The sequence below is a fragment of the Xiphophorus hellerii genome, chromosome 5 (genome assembly GCF_003331165.1).
Source record: "Xiphophorus hellerii strain 12219 chromosome 5, Xiphophorus_hellerii-4.1, whole genome shotgun sequence".
In the NCBI taxonomy this organism is placed as follows: Eukaryota; Metazoa; Chordata; class Actinopteri; order Cyprinodontiformes; family Poeciliidae; genus Xiphophorus; species Xiphophorus hellerii.
Genome location: NC_045676.1, coordinates 29,191,478 through 29,206,989, shown reverse-complemented (window position 1 = coordinate 29,206,989; position 15,512 = coordinate 29,191,478). Strand labels below are relative to the sequence as shown.

The 15,512-nt window shown below is 37.8% G+C and overlaps 1 protein-coding gene across 21 annotated transcripts in view; it reads left to right on the top strand.

Annotated features, from left to right (window-relative positions):
• The window catches only part of mslnb (mesothelin b), an 89,466-nt gene that overhangs the window by 61,652 nt on the left and 12,302 nt on the right, over positions 1 to 15,512 (top strand). For 17 of the 21 annotated variants that reach the window (XM_032562342.1, XM_032562333.1, XM_032562338.1 and 14 more), the window contains 46 exons: positions 9 to 40; positions 523 to 620; positions 981 to 1,003; positions 1,100 to 1,121; positions 1,224 to 1,251; positions 1,335 to 1,419; positions 1,521 to 1,667; positions 2,062 to 2,273; positions 2,370 to 2,473; positions 2,864 to 2,982; positions 3,065 to 3,232; positions 3,410 to 3,447; positions 3,900 to 3,997; positions 4,315 to 4,337; positions 4,432 to 4,453; positions 4,556 to 4,583; positions 4,667 to 4,751; positions 4,853 to 4,999; positions 5,470 to 5,681; positions 5,778 to 5,881; positions 6,272 to 6,390; positions 6,474 to 6,644; positions 6,730 to 6,761; positions 7,244 to 7,341; positions 7,702 to 7,724; positions 7,821 to 7,842; positions 7,945 to 7,972; positions 8,056 to 8,140; positions 8,242 to 8,388; positions 8,859 to 9,070; positions 9,167 to 9,270; positions 9,661 to 9,779; positions 9,863 to 10,033; positions 10,119 to 10,150; positions 10,633 to 10,730; positions 11,091 to 11,113; positions 11,210 to 11,231; positions 11,334 to 11,361; positions 11,445 to 11,529; positions 11,628 to 11,774; positions 12,169 to 12,380; positions 12,477 to 12,580; positions 13,593 to 13,711; positions 13,825 to 13,980; positions 14,107 to 14,321; positions 15,305 to 15,390. In XM_032562342.1, coding sequence (XP_032418233.1) covers positions 9 to 40; positions 523 to 620; positions 981 to 1,003; positions 1,100 to 1,121; positions 1,224 to 1,251; positions 1,335 to 1,419; positions 1,521 to 1,667; positions 2,062 to 2,273; positions 2,370 to 2,473; positions 2,864 to 2,982; positions 3,065 to 3,232; positions 3,410 to 3,447; positions 3,900 to 3,997; positions 4,315 to 4,337; positions 4,432 to 4,453; positions 4,556 to 4,583; positions 4,667 to 4,751; positions 4,853 to 4,999; positions 5,470 to 5,681; positions 5,778 to 5,881; positions 6,272 to 6,390; positions 6,474 to 6,644; positions 6,730 to 6,761; positions 7,244 to 7,341; positions 7,702 to 7,724; positions 7,821 to 7,842; positions 7,945 to 7,972; positions 8,056 to 8,140; positions 8,242 to 8,388; positions 8,859 to 9,070; positions 9,167 to 9,270; positions 9,661 to 9,779; positions 9,863 to 10,033; positions 10,119 to 10,150; positions 10,633 to 10,730; positions 11,091 to 11,113; positions 11,210 to 11,231; positions 11,334 to 11,361; positions 11,445 to 11,529; positions 11,628 to 11,774; positions 12,169 to 12,380; positions 12,477 to 12,580; positions 13,593 to 13,711; positions 13,825 to 13,980; positions 14,107 to 14,321; positions 15,305 to 15,390 — 4,453 coding nt within the window. The remainder of the gene's footprint in view (positions 1 to 8; positions 41 to 522; positions 621 to 980; positions 1,004 to 1,099; positions 1,122 to 1,223; positions 1,252 to 1,334; positions 1,420 to 1,520; positions 1,668 to 2,061; positions 2,274 to 2,369; positions 2,474 to 2,863; positions 2,983 to 3,064; positions 3,233 to 3,409; positions 3,448 to 3,899; positions 3,998 to 4,314; positions 4,338 to 4,431; positions 4,454 to 4,555; positions 4,584 to 4,666; positions 4,752 to 4,852; positions 5,000 to 5,469; positions 5,682 to 5,777; positions 5,882 to 6,271; positions 6,391 to 6,473; positions 6,645 to 6,729; positions 6,762 to 7,243; positions 7,342 to 7,701; positions 7,725 to 7,820; positions 7,843 to 7,944; positions 7,973 to 8,055; positions 8,141 to 8,241; positions 8,389 to 8,858; positions 9,071 to 9,166; positions 9,271 to 9,660; positions 9,780 to 9,862; positions 10,034 to 10,118; positions 10,151 to 10,632; positions 10,731 to 11,090; positions 11,114 to 11,209; positions 11,232 to 11,333; positions 11,362 to 11,444; positions 11,530 to 11,627; positions 11,775 to 12,168; positions 12,381 to 12,476; positions 12,581 to 13,592; positions 13,712 to 13,824; positions 13,981 to 14,106; positions 14,322 to 15,304; positions 15,391 to 15,512) is intronic. The other 4 variants (XM_032562328.1, XM_032562329.1, XM_032562337.1 and 1 more) reach the window with 4 other exon arrangements.

Here is a 15,512-nt window from a genome sequence, read left to right as displayed (position 1 = left end):
TCCAACAGTTGAACCTTTCCTGTTCATCCTACAAAACACTGTGAGTTCAGATCAAACCTGCAATATAGAAATATGAACAAGTGAAGAGAGAGGCTTGGAGGACAAAGAGCAACATTTTTTGAGGCATCATGTGGATGAAACCAAAACTGAAATGTTTTGTGTAACGATATTTGTTTTATTTGGATAAACGAAAAAAAGCTTTCATGCCTAAGAATGCCATGTCTAATGCGGAGCCTGGCGGTAGCAGCATCAAAATAAATGGCATTATTAGAAAAAACTAACGTGTAAACAACATGTAAGAACATCAAATAGAAGGTTAAAGACAATTCTACCAAAACACTAAGAACATGTACTAAAACTTATGAATGTATCAATGATAATAGCATGTTTGTTTTAAATTCATCTTCTCTCTGATTATTCTGATTATTTTTATTTTTTCCTACACATAGATGATGTTGGTGATTCTTGCAGACCAAAGAATGAGTTTAGTTTGACTAAATTTAAAATATTTTTGCCGTGCAGATTCACCAGACTGGACATCACCATGGCAACCACTTCTCCTGACATAGTTTTAGCCATCACAAACACTAAACTCTCTTTGTCCAAACAACTACCACTTGGTGAGTTTTACAAAAAGAAGCAACATTGTTGAATACAAATGCTGTTATGTTAAATCTCCTCCCAAAATTCTCTTCTTTAATTTTATTTTCTTTATATAACATTTTCCCAACTAACTGTAACAACAATGATGATTTTAGTTGCATGTTAAGGCCGTTCCGCTTAGATAATAATTTTCTTGTATTTCAATATAATGTTAAATACATAGAGACAATATTCAATATGCAATTTGACTGATTGTTGCCTTTTGAAAAGTAATCAAGAAATAACTTTGTGAATTAAGTTTGTGTCAATTAATTTCTTATTTCTTTAATAATTGACAAGAGGATTTGAATAATTCATTTTTTGTGCTTTTATCACAGATTGCATCATATACAGTGGGCAGGTAAAGATATGTCATTATAGAACTTTGTATTTTTATTTTTCAAACAAATCAGTTTTTTGAGGATTAATAACCATTTTAATCGTTTTCTCTACCTAGTGCAATGTAACGATGGCAAATGGTTAGTTTCCTCTCACTGCATAACCACTCTTTCTCTACTTTTATTGAAAAATATGTATTATTTTTACATTAATACCTTAACTTGTCTTGCAACTTTTCACAGAGACAGACATATGCATGGGAGTCAACAGGTAGGGTTGAGAAAGACTTTTTGATATTCCTCCCTAAACATTTCATGTAAAATAAAGGAAACATGAATCACTTTGTGTTACAGCACAGAGCTTCAGATCCTCCTAGACAGATCAACGATGGCCAGACGGCACTGCAACTTCTCTGTGGAGGAATTTGCCTGTGCCTCTGTAAGACGTCGTCACATCATCATCTGTCCTCAAACTGCAGCTGAGGGAAAATGGTTTCATGTTTGGTTCAACATCTGGTCTGTTGTCATTCTCCTCTCCAGCTGTCAGGTTTAACAGCTGGGGATCTGGCAGCCATGTTGCGCTGTGATAGGGTCTCCGACTCAAGCGGCTCCAAACCTGCCTGGAAGCTGCTGCTATCCAAAGCCTCCAAGGTCCTGGATCAAGCTCTGGATCTGCTGAGCAACACCGTAAGACTGGCTTTTGGTTCCAACCAGCGGTGCTCCGCTTGCAGTTTTCAGGCTCATCACTGATATTTAAAAACCTGACACGCCGATTCTGATTTAGGCCCAATTTTTCTTTTTTTTCTGAAAGACGCTAAATATAGCAATAAAGTCGTGAAGTTATGAATTTACTATTGTCATTTACAAACATTTCCCACCTGCAATATGACAAGAAATAAATATCTATTTGGGATGAACATTTATTTTAATAAGAAGTGCAATAACCCGGATGGATGCATGTAAACACACCCAAGACCAATTCTTTGTCGAACCACCTAAACTCATCATTCTGCTTTCTTTGATCTCCAATCAAGAACTTTAATTTAGCTCAAAATTTACCGTGGATCATTTCTTGTTGCAGACGCTCCGTCCTGACCATCCTTCTGCCCCCATGATCCTGGACTCCATACGAGAACTCCGGCTGCTTGTCGTCAACATGACCGTCCTCAACGATCCCGCCTTCGTCCAGATGTGGTTCGGCCGCCGCCTTCGTCCGTTCCTGCCAGCTGTTTCCGACGACTTCCTCTCATGTCTCGCCACCGAATCACTGGACTGCAGCACCTACCAATACATGTAACAATGAACTCATTCATTCTTTATAATCACTTTAGAAATATATTTGGATTTCTTTTACAATCTGCGATAATAAAATATCTTTGTCATTTTCAGCGTGAAGACATTTAGCGAGCTTCAGTCAGTCATGTTGAGAGAAAGGCAGCTGTCTGTCTTGACACACTTCATCACAGGTTTTCTGACAACAAACAACACTGCAGGTAGGAACCTGCAAACACACTGATCCTTACCGTGCATGTTGACATATTAATAAACATGTTATGTAGATCTGAAAGATAAAGAAGTTAAGGAGTTTTGAGAAACACTATTGACCCGTCACTTCTATAATGATTGTCTAGTGTTTCCACGACAACACCCTTCAAATCAATGTCATCTGTTGAGTTGTTTTCTTAATTTATTTATCCAAACCCTTTGTCTTGTAGCTCTTTACTTTGTGCTCGTTGATTTTTTTCATTACTTTCCATGTTAGACATAAACACACAAACTTTAGGATATTATTTTTTTTAAAACAGTAAATGCTCAAAGCAATAAACACTTTTCTTTGTTTTTGGTGCAAGCAAACAAATCTTCATTTTCTTGACCTTTTCCAGATCCAAGATGTTTGCCCTCCTTCAACAACAGCGCACAGTGGCTGACCGACAACTTCGGTCCATTCTCACAGTTTGCGATCATCAGCGACCTGATCCGTCTCAACCCACTCTTCAAACCAGTGAGGATCAGATTGTCAAAAACAATCAGTACTTTTTAAAAGTAAGGCGAAATAACTATTTTTTTTCTTCTTTTTTTTATAGTTTGACGTCATTCAGCTCCTCACGCCAGATCAGAGAGTGGAGCTGCTGGGACTGACGCTTCCTGAAAACAAAGACGTTGTCATCAACATGCTCTTTGATTACATGATCGTAGCGCCGGAGAGAAGTTTTGTAGAGTTCCTGTTATCCTTCGTGAGATTCACCGAGATGGTAAGAAAAGTCCATCATGATTCAGTGGTTTTGCAGATTTTTGTTCATGTAAATGTGACTTTTTTGAGCTTTACATCATTGATTGTGCTATAAAATTATGCTACATGCCTGGAAAATGCATAATACTGCCACTATAAGGTAGTAACTAATTTTCCACTTTTTCCTCTTGTCCAACAGGGAAGTCTTTTCCTTTCCTGCTCATCCTACAAAACACTGTGAGTTTATATGAAATGTGTATACATGGGCTGACCACTCTGTGAGGAAGAAGCCATGACTTTTAAAGTGATGCACAAATGCAGAAATGTTTTTGTAATTAAAGTCAGGGTCAATGACCAATATTTTTGAGACATTTCCTGTGGATGACGCTAATGCTAAAGCGTTTGTGTGCAACAATATTTGTGGTATTTGGATAAAAGGCCTTCACGTTTTCCTTTGTCCCAACAAATTATTATGAAGTCACAGTTAAAAAGGCAGTTCTACCAAAGTACCAAAGAATATACTGCATGTACATGACTGAATTTGAAGATTGTAATGCATTTTTCTCTCCTAATTCTCTCTGATTGTTCTGGTTATTTTGGTGTTTGCCATACACGGATCATTTTAGTAATTCTAGCCAATCACAGAACAAGTTTAGTTTGACTGAATTAAAAATATTTTTGCTTTGCAGGTTCACCAGACTGGACGACGCCATGGCAACAGCTACTTCTGACTTAGTTTCAGCCATCACATACACTAAAGTGGCTTTATTCAAACGACTACCATCTGGTGAGATTTTTATATATAAAAACAAAGAGAAACATTTTTAGGCTACAAATTGTGTTAAATTTCTCCCCAGTTATTTCTACTTTCATTTTATTTAACATATTTCCAACTGTTACATTTTTAATTTCGATCAGCTGTAAAGACTGTGGCAATACATCTTTACCATGTTAAATACAAAAAGACATTCAATATCCAAAATGCAGCTTAGTGATTATAGATTGAAGAATTGATTTCATAATTGTCAATTTGTGTCAACTGAAAAGTCATTTCTCATTTGTTTAATAATTAACTAATTAGATTTTTTGTTGCTTTTATTACAGACTGCATCATATACAGTGGGCAGGTAAAGATACGTTACTGTGGACATTTTATTTTATGTTTTCGAACAAATTAGTTTTTGAGGCTTACTAACCATTTTAATCGTTTTCTCTACCTAGTGCAATGAAACAATGACAAATGGTTAGTTTCCTCTCACTGCATAACCACCCTTTATCTACTTTTATTGAAAATTATGTATTATTTTTACATTAATACCTTAACTTGTCTTGCAACTTTTCACAGAGACAGACATATGCATGGGAGTCAACAGGTAGGGTTGAGAAAGACTTTTTGATATTCCTCCCTAAACATTTCATGTAAAATAAAGGAAACATGAATCACTTTGTGTTACAGCACAGAGCTTCAGATCCTCCTAGACAGATCAACGATGGCCGGACGGCACTGCAACTTCTCTGTGGAGGAATTTGCCTGTGCCTCTGTAAGACGTCGTCACATCATCATCTGTCCTCAAACTGCAGCTGAGGGAAAATGGTTTCATGTTTGGTTCAACATCTGGTCTGTTGTCATTCTCCTCTCCAGCTGTCAGGTTTAACAGCTGGGGATCTGGCAGACATGTTGGGCTGTGATAGGGTCTCCGACTCAAGCGGCTCCAAACCTGCCTGGAAGCTGCTGCTATCCAAAGCCTCCAAGGTCCTGGATCAAGCTCTGGATCTGCTGAGCAACACCGTAAGACTGGCTTTTGGTTCCAACCAGCGGTGCTCCGCTTGCAGTTTTCAGGCTCATCACTGAGATTTGGCCTAATACTGATTTTTATTTTTTTTTTTTAACCTGAAAGTTGGTTAATATAGTGTCAAAGTATAAGGTGTTAAAATTCCAGCAGTTTGAAACTAAAGACTGAATATCATGATAAAAAATTTCTAAACATTTCCGATCTGTTGTATGCCATGTATCCTGTATAATCCAACAGAAAATCCAAATATCTGCTAGTCTTGAAAATGTATTATTGTTTTCAAACGTACAATAACCTGCATAGAGATATTGAATTTTAACAGTAGTGCGTACACCCTGACAGTTCGTGGTCAGTATTTTATGAGATGATTAAAAATAACATATGATGAGGAATCTTTGTTTAATTTTAGTTTATTCTGATTCTTTCCTTTAGCTCAAAATTTACCGTGGATCATTTCTTGTTGCAGACGCTCCGTCCTGACCATCCTTCTGCCCCCATGATCCTGGACTCCATACGAGAACTCCGGCTGCTTATCGTCAACATGACCGTCCTCAACGATCCCGCCTTCGTCCAGATGTGGTTCGGCCGCCGCCTTCGTCCGTTCCTGCCAGCTGTTTCCAACGACTTCCTCTCGTGTCTCGCCACCGAATCACTGGACTGCAGCACCTACCAATACATGTAATAATGAACTCATTCATTCTTTATAATCACTTTAGAAATATGTTTGGATTTCTTTTACAATCTGTGATAATAAAATATCTTTGTCATTTTCAGCGTGAAGACATTTAGCGAGCTTCAGTCAGTCATGTTGAGAGAAAGGCAGCTGTCTGTCTTGACACACTTCATCACAGGTTTTCTGACAACAAACAACACTGCAGGTAGGAACCTGCAAACACACTGATCCTTACCGTGCATGTTGACATATTAATAAACATGTTATGTAGATCTGAAAGATAAAGAAGTTAAGGAGTTTTGAGAAACACTATTGACCCGTCACTTCTATAATGATTGTCTAGTGTTTCCACGACAACACCCTTCAAATCAATGTCATCTGTTGAGTTGTTTTCTTAATTTATTTATCCAAACCCTTTGTCTTGTAGCTCTTTACTTTGTGCTCGTTGATTTTTTTCATTACTTTCCATGTTAGACATAAACACACAAACTTTAGGATATTATTTCTTTTAAAACAGTAAATGCTCAAAGCAATAAACACTTTTCTTTGTTTTTGGTGCAAGCAAACAAATCTTCATTTTCTTGACCTTTTCCAGATCCAAGATGTTTGCCCTCCTTCAACAACAGCGCACAGTGGCTGACCGACAACTTCGGTCCATTCTCACAGTTTGCGATCATCAGCGACCTGATCCGTCTCAACCCACTCTTCAAACCAGTGAGGATCAGATTGTCAAAAACAATCAGTACTTTTTAAAAGTAAGGCGAAATAACTTTTTTTTTTCTTCTTTCTTTTTAAAGTTTGACGTCATTCAGCTCCTCACGCCAGATCAGAGAGTGGAGCTGCTGGGACTGACGCTTCCTGAAAGCACAGACGCCGTCATCAACATGCTCTTTGATTACATGACCGAAGCACCAGAGGAAAGGAAATTCACAGAGTTCCTGTCATCTTTGGTCATGTTCACTAAGATGGTAAGACAATTATAATTTAGGGTTTCTGAGGATTTTGTGTTTAAGGTAGTAACTCATTTTTCCTTTTCTTCCTTTTGTCCAACAGTTGAACCTTTCCTGTTCATCCTACAAAACACTGTGAGTTCAGATCAAACCTGCAATATAGAAATATGAACAAGTGAAGAGAGAGGCTTGGAGGACAAAGAGCAACATTTTTTGAGGCATCATGTGGATGAAACCAAAACTGAAATGTTTTGTGTAACGATATTTGTTTTATTTGGATAAACGAAAAAAAGCTTTCATGCCTAAGAATGCCATGTCTAATGCGGAGCCTGGCGGTAGCAGCATCAAAATAAATGGCATTATTAGAAAAAACTAACGTGTAAACAACATGTAAGAACATCAAATAGAAGGTTAAAGACAATTCTACCAAAACACTAAGAACATGTACTAAAACTTATGAATGTATCAATGATAATAGCATGTTTGTTTTAAATTCATCTTCTCTCTGATTATTCTGATTATTTTTATTTTTTCCTACACATAGATGATGTTGGTGATTCTTGCAGACCACAGAATGAGTTTAGTTTGACTAAATTTAAAATATTTTTGCCGTGCAGATTCACCAGACTGGACATCACCATGGCAACCACTTCTCCTGACATAGTTTTAGCCATCACAAACACTGAACTCTCTTTGTCCAAACAACTACCACTTGGTGAGTTTTACAAAAAGAAGCAACATTGTTGAATACAAATGCTGTTATGTTAAATCTCCTCCCAAAATTCTCTCCTTTAATTTTATTTTCTTTATATAACATTTTCCCAACAAACTGTAACAACAATGATGATTTTAGTTGCATGTTAAGGCCGTTCCGCTTAGATAATAATTTTCTTGTATTTCAATATAATGTTAAATACATAGAGACAATATTCAATATGCAATTTGACTGATTGTTGCCTTTTGAAAAGTAATCAAGAAATAACTTTGTGAATTAAGTTTGTGTCAATTAATTTCTTATTTCTTTAATAATTGACAAGAGGTTTTAAATAATTCATTTTTTGTGCTTTTATCACAGATTGCATCATATACAGTGGGCAGGTAAAGATATGTCATTATAGAACTTTGTATTTTTATTTTTCAAACAAATCAGTTTTTTGAGGATTAATAACCATTTTAATCGTTTTCTCTACCTAGTGCAATGTAACGATGGCAAATGGTTAGTTTCCTCTCACTGCATAACCACTCTTTATCTACTTTTATTGAAAAATATGTATTATTTTTACATTAATACCTTAACTTGTCTTGCAACTTTTCACAGAGACAGACATATGCATGGGAGTCAACAGGTAGGGTTGAGAAAGACTTTTTGATATTCCTCCCTAAACATTTCATGTAAAATAAAGGAAACATGAATCACTTTGTGTTACAGCACAGAGCTTCAGATCCTCCTAGACAGATCAACGATGGCCAGACGGCACTGCAACTTCTCTGTGGAGGAATTTGCCTGTGCCTCTGTAAGACGTCGTCACATCATCATCTGTCCTCAAACTGCAGCTGAGGGAAAATGGTTTCATGTTTGGTTCAACATCTGGTCTGTTGTCATTCTCCTCTCCAGCTGTCAGGTTTAACAGCTGGGGATCTGGCAGACATGTTGCGCTGTGATAGGGTCTCCGACTCAAGCGGCTCCAAAGCTGCCTGGAAGCTGCTGCTATCCAAAGCCTCCAAGGTCCTGGATCAAGCTCTGGATCTGCTGAGCAACACCGTAAGACTGGCTTTTGGTTCCAACCAGCGGTGCTCCGCTTGCAGTTTTCAGGCTCATCACTGAGATTTGGCCTAATACTGATTTTTATATTTTTTTTTTAACCTGAAAGTTGGTTAATATAGTGTCAAAGTATAAGGTGTTAAAATTCCAGCAGTTTGAAACTTAAGACTGAATATCATGATAAAAAATTTCTAAACATTTCCGATCTGTTGTATGCCATGTATCCTATATAATCCAACAGAAAATCCAAATATCTGCTAGTCTTGAAAATGTATTATTGTTTTCAAACGTACAATAACCTGCATAGAGATATTGAATTTTAACAGTAGTGCGTACACCCTGACAGTTCGTGGTCAGTATTTAATGAGATGATTAAAAATAACATATGATGAGGAATCTTTGTTTAATTTTAGTTTATTCTGATTCTTTCCTTTAGCTCAAAATTTACCGTGGATCATTTCTTGTTGCAGACGCTCCGTCCTGACCATCCTTCTGCCCCCATGATCCTGGACTCCATACGAGAACTGCGACTGCTTGTCGTCAACATGACCGTCCTCAACGATCCCGCCTTCGTCCAGATGTGGTTCGGCCGCCGCCTTCGTCCGTTCCTGCCAGCTGTTTCCAACGACTTCCTCTCATGTCTCGCCACCGAATCACTGGACTGCAGCACCTACCAATACATGTAATAATGAACTCATTCATTCTTTATAATCACTTTAGAAATATGTTTGGATTTCTTTTACAATCTGTGATAATAAAATATCTTTGTCATTTTCAGCGTGAAGACATTTAGCGAGCTTCAGTCAGTCATGTTGAGAGAAAGGCAGCTGTCTGTCTTGACACACTTCATCACAGGTTTTCTGACAACAAACAACACTGCAGGTAGGAACCTGCAAACACACTGATCCTTACCGTGCATGTTGACATATTAATAAACATGTTATGTAGATCTGAAAGATAAAGAAGTTAAGGAGTTTTGAGAAACACTATTGACCCGTCACTTCTATAATGATTGTCTAGTGTTTCCACGACAACACCCTTCAAATCAATGTCATCTGTTGAGTTGTTTTCTTAATTTATTTATCCAAACCCTTTGTCTTGTAGCTCTTTACTTTGTGCTCATTGATTTTTTTCATTACTATCCATGTTAGACATAAACACACAAACTTTAAGATATTATTTCTTTTAAAACAGTAAATGCTCAAAGCAATAAACACTTTTCTTTGTTTTTGGTGCAAGCAAACAAATCTTCATTTTCTTGACCTTTTCCAGATCCAAGATGTTTGCCCTCCTTCAACAACAGCGCACAGTGGCTGACCGACAACTTCGGTCCATTCTCACAGTTTGCGATCATCAGCGACCTGATCCGTCTCAACCCACTCTTCAAACCAGTGAGGATCAGATTGTCAAAAACAATCAGTACTTTTTAAAAGTAAGGCGAAATAACTTTTTTTTTTCTTCTTTCTTTTTAAAGTTTGACGTCATTCAGCTCCTCACGCCAGATCAGAGAGTGGAGCTGCTGGGACTGACGCTTCCTGAAAGCACAGACGCCGTCATCAACATGCTCTTTGATTACATGACCGAAGCACCAGAGGAAAGGAAATTCACAGAGTTCCTGTCATCTTTGGTCATGTTCACTAAGATGGTAAGACAATTATAATTTATGGTTTCTGAGGATTTTGTGTTTAAGGTAGTAACTCATTTTTCCTTTTCTTCCTTTTGTCCAACAGTTGAACCTTTCCTGTTCATCCTACAAAACACTGTGAGTTCAGATCAAACCTGCAATATAGAAATATGAACAAGTGAAGAGAGAGGCTTGGAGGACAAAGAGCAACATTTTTTGAGGCATCATGTGGATGAAACCAAAACTGAAATGTTTTGTGTAACGATATTTGTTTTATTTGGATAAACGAAAAAAAGCTTTCATGCCTAAGAATGCCATGTCTAATACGGAGCCTGGCGGTAGCAGCATCAAAATAAATGGCATTATTAGAAAAAACTAACGTGTAAACAACATGTAAGAACATCAAATAGAAGGTTAAAGACAATTCTACCAAAACACTAAGAACATGTACTAAAACTTATGAATGTATCAATGATAATAGCATGTTTGTTTTAAATTCATCTTCTCTCTGATTATTCTGATTATTTTTATTTTTTCCTACACATAGATGATGTTGGTGATTCTTGCAGACCACAGAATGAGTTTAGTTTGACTAAATTTAAAATATTTTTGCCGTGCAGATTCACCAGACTGGACATCACCATGGCAACCACTTCTCCTGACATAGTTTTAGCCATCACAAACACTAAACTTTCTTTGTCCAAACAACTACCACTTGGTGAGTTTTACAAAAAGAAGCAACATTGTTGAATACAAATGCTGTTATGTTAAATCTCCTCCCAAAATTCTCTTCTTTAATTTTATTTTCTTTATATAACATTTTCCCAACTAACTGTAACAACAATGATGATTTTAGTTGCATGTTAAGGCCGTTCCGCTTAGATAATAATTTTCTTGTATTTCAATATAATGTTAAATACATAGAGACAATATTCAATATGCAATTTGACTGATTGTTGCCTTTTGAAAAGTAATCAAGAAATAACTTTGTGAATTAAGTTTGTGTCAATTAATTTCTTATTTCTTTAATAATTGACAAGAGGTTTTAAATAATTCATTTTTTGTGCTTTTATCACAGATTGCATCATATATAGTGGGCAGGTAAAGATATGTCATTATAGAACTTTGTATTTTTATTTTTCAAACAAATCAGTTTTTTGAGGATTAATAACCATTTTAATCGTTTTCTCTACCTAGTGCAATGTAACGATGGCAAATGGTTAGTTTCCTCTCACTGCATAACCACTCTTTATCTACTTTTATTGAAAAATATGTATTATTTTTACATTAATACCTTAACTTGTCTTGCAACTTTTCACAGAGACAGACATATGCATGGGAGTCAACAGGTAGGGTTGAGAAAGACTTTTTGATATTCCTCCCTAAACATTTCATGTAAAATAAAGGAAACATGAATCACTTTGTGTTACAGCACAGAGCTTCAGATCCTCCTAGACAGATCAACGATGGCCAGACGGCACTGCAACTTCTCTGTGGAGGAATTTGCCTGTGCCTCTGTAAGACGTGGCATCATCATCTGTCCTCAAACTGCAGCTGAGGGAAAATGGTTTCATGTTTGGTTCAACATCTGGTCTGTTGTCATTCTCCTCTCCAGCTGTCAGGTTTAACAGCTGGGGATCTGGCAGACATGTTGCGCTGTGATAGGGTCTCCGACTCAAGCGGCTCCAAAGCTGCCTGGAAGCTGCTGCTATCCAAAGCCTCCAAGGTCCTGGATCAAGCTCTGGATCTGCTGAGCAACACCGTAAGACTGGCTTTTGGTTCCAACCAGCGGTGCTCCGCTTGCAGTTTTCAGGCTCATCACTGATATTTAAAAACCTGACACGCCGATTCTGATTTTGGCCCAATTTTTCTTTTTTTTCTGAAAGACGCTAAATATAGCAATAAAGTCGTGAAGTTATGAATTTACTATTGTCATTTACAAACATTTCCCACCTGCAATATGACAAGAAATAAATATCTATTTGGGATGAACATTCATTTTAATAAGAAGTGCAATAACCCGGATGGATGCATGTAAACACACCCAAGACCAATTCTTTGTCGAACCACCTAAACTCATCATTCTGCTTTCTTTGATCTCCAATCAAGAACTTTCCTTTAGCTCAAAATTTACCGTGGATCATTTCTTGTTGCAGACGCTCCGTCCTGACCATCCTTCTGCCCCCATGATCCTGGACTCCATACGAGAACTGCGGCTGCTTGTCGTCAACATGACCGTCCTCAACGATCCCGCCTTCGTCCAGATGTGGTTCGGCCGTCGCCTTCGTCCGTTCCTGCCAGCTGTTTCTAACGACTTCCTCTCGTGTCTCGCCACCGAATCACTGGACTGCAGCACCTACCAATACATGTAATAATGAACTCATTCATTCTTTATAATCACTTTAGAAATATGTTTGGATTTCTTTTACAATCTGCGATAATAAAATATCTTTGTCATTTTCAGCGTGAAGACATTTAGCGAGCTTCAGTCAGTCATGTTGAGAGAAAGGCAGCTGTCTGTCTTGACACACTTCATCACAGGTTTTCTGACAACAAACAACACTGCAGGTAGGAACCTGCAAACACACTGATCCTTACCGTGCATGTTGACATATTGAAGTGAAGGAGTTTCGTAAAATAAAACCAGGAAACATTTGAATAAAATGACATTAAAGTGACCATAACATTCAACTGAGAAATTGTAGTCTTAGAGTAATTGGTGGAGTTATTTCTGAAAGATAGCCCTATTTAGTATTGGGACAGAACATCTATCTATTTGTTTAAAAATGGCTTAAAAATGAATGTAAGCAAAGTAAAAACAAATAATTCAAGAAGCCCAACACCAAATAGATTTATAAAACCGTCAAGAGAAAGACCAGTTTTTTAGACCCTGTAAGTAATTGCAACGTGCAATATACACTTCTTATTTTTAGTTGTGTGGAGGAAAGTGGGGAGCTAAATACATTTTGACACGGTAAATGAGGAGAAGATTTTAAATCACTATATAGTTCAACCTACTAACTAACTAAGTAGGCAAGACAAGACAATTTCCTTTGCCTAGCACATATCCGGCAATGATGCGATTCAAAGTGATTTACATAAAAAGTGTTTTCAGTTCAAAGTGTCTAAGATAATATCAGCTCCTTGCAGAATGGTGCTGTTAATGAAATAACCATGTTGAATAACATAGTATTACAGCTGTGTTTTTTTCTTCAACTTTTTGAAATTAAAATTAATATGAATAACTGCTGTATTTCAATATAATGACATAGTTGATGTGATGGTTGTAATTTTTGTATAATTTCACCTTCAATTGAAACACTAGTTTGTTTTGTTTCAAATAAAATCAGTAAGACGATGATTGTGACACGAATCATCATTGTGAAATCATTTTTGTCCGTTTTGTGAAATTTGTGCTTTTGCTCAAGTCAAGTCCCAACAAATATACCATTCTGCAAGTTGACACTGAAACCTTTCTGAACGTCTTTCTTGTCTTACGTGATGAAATACGAAAGTCTATAGAAGTAGTCGGCGTCTCCTAAGGGTAACGATTAGCTCAACGTGTGTTTGTTTGGCTCAGATCCGGCCTGCAGCTCCAACACAGTCAGCAGCGGCAACTGGCTGCAGAAGAACCTGGGAGGCTTTTCTGTCTTCCTCTCCATCCAGGAACTTCAGAAGCTCTACCCCAACTTTTCACCTGTAAGTTCTGTCGCCTGGCTTCTTTTCATGTTATTTCAAGGCTTTTTCATTTCTGTGTTTATAGTCAAAGCTCTGGCGTTACTGTAAACATGGATGCATTTGGATGTGTGCAGATGGAAGCCCTGGCCTCTCTGTCTGTCGGACAGCTGGTGGCCTTGTCCGCCACACCTGGGCTGCTGACGACTCCTGACCAGGTTGCCATGGTGATGAAATATGTCCCAGACCAAATGTTGGCCATCTTCTTTGATGAGTTCTCAGTCGCCATTAGGGTACGCAAAACATCTTACCTTAACAGCAAAGTGTTGGCTGGCGTAATTTAATCTGTATTAAAAAATTTTCATTTGTAGATAGTCTATGATTGTCAGTGTTTTTTTTTTGTTGTTTTCTTCCTGCAGGGCAATGAATACATGATGCCCTCCGCAGTGAGGTCTGCCATGCTGGAGGTTGTGTTCGACCGTGCAAACCTGTCCCATCCCTCAGTGGAGGACTCGGTGGTATCTGTGTGGCTCAATAATCGACTGCCTCCCCTGGTCATAAGCCTGATCCCCTCCCAAGTCAACCCATATTTCCAGATACTGGTGGGAAGAAACTGCAGCATTGGGCATCAGGGGTGAGTGGGAAGCCAACAAGCACTAGACTCAAGATATACATATATATACTACTTTACACAAGTATTCATACAAGTAGAATTTCTGAAGTTTTATCACATGACGAGCAGTATTTTTAAACTGGAATTATCATGCTTTTAAATCCACTTAAGTCATTGTTCTGGCACTGAAAGGTAAAGAAATTAGGTCGAAAGATTCTGTTCTCTATTTCTCTGGTCTGAATTCCTCGTTATTGTAGCTCCACTGGCCCCAATTTAAAAAATTATTTTGGTGCCGTCTCTTTAAATGCAACCGAGGCACTTCAGACCCCGCCGCCTTCCAGGTCACTGAGCCCTCCGTAGCCCTGTTCAGCCATTTTTGGTAGATTGATCACAGAGATATAATTATCTAACTGCGCAGATTCTTCTTATTTCCCAATTGATGAAAAGTTGTCAACAATGGAAGACTTGTCCATCCAAGCATTGAGCCAGAAAGTGCTACCACAACGGGAATGAACACGTCTTGTAAATTAGGCCTCAACATAGTTAACGCCATAGCGACCAAAAATGTAACTGAGTGAATTTGGTTTATGTGTTCTTCTGGACAGAAACAGCAAAAACAACGCCACTGGGTTTATATAATAATACTATTCAAAATACACGGTACGGTCATGTCCTCAGGGAGCGAAAAGCTAGCGCATAGTGCTAACATGAGCAGAAGGCACGATGCTACTGTTATCAAAACAGGCCACAACAATACGCAATAAATTCATGTCTAAAATAAAGTTTGGTGTTATTTTAGCATTATTTACTAACGACGGTTTTCTGTGGCCGTCATTTCTACGGACAAAAGGAAATGAACACTATGGGTGCAACGGGAGCATGTGTAAAATAAATTTTCAAGGAAAGACACTTTCACATTGGTGCTGGGTTTCAGCAAAATGTTTTATTTTGATTCAAATCTTCTCCGAAAATCCTTAGAATTTTGTTTTACTTGTCTATTTCAGTGTAACGCTTCTTAATTCAACAATCCCAACACTCACTGCGGACTCCCAGAAAGAAATCTACAACCAAATCGTTCTGGCACTGAAAGGTAAAGAAACTGCTTGTTGAAAGTCAAAACTCGAGCATACGTATGCAAAGATCTTTGTTAAATCTTTACAGTAAGCTTGTTTCATATCTATAAAGTCAGAAGTACTTTGTGGTCCAACACAG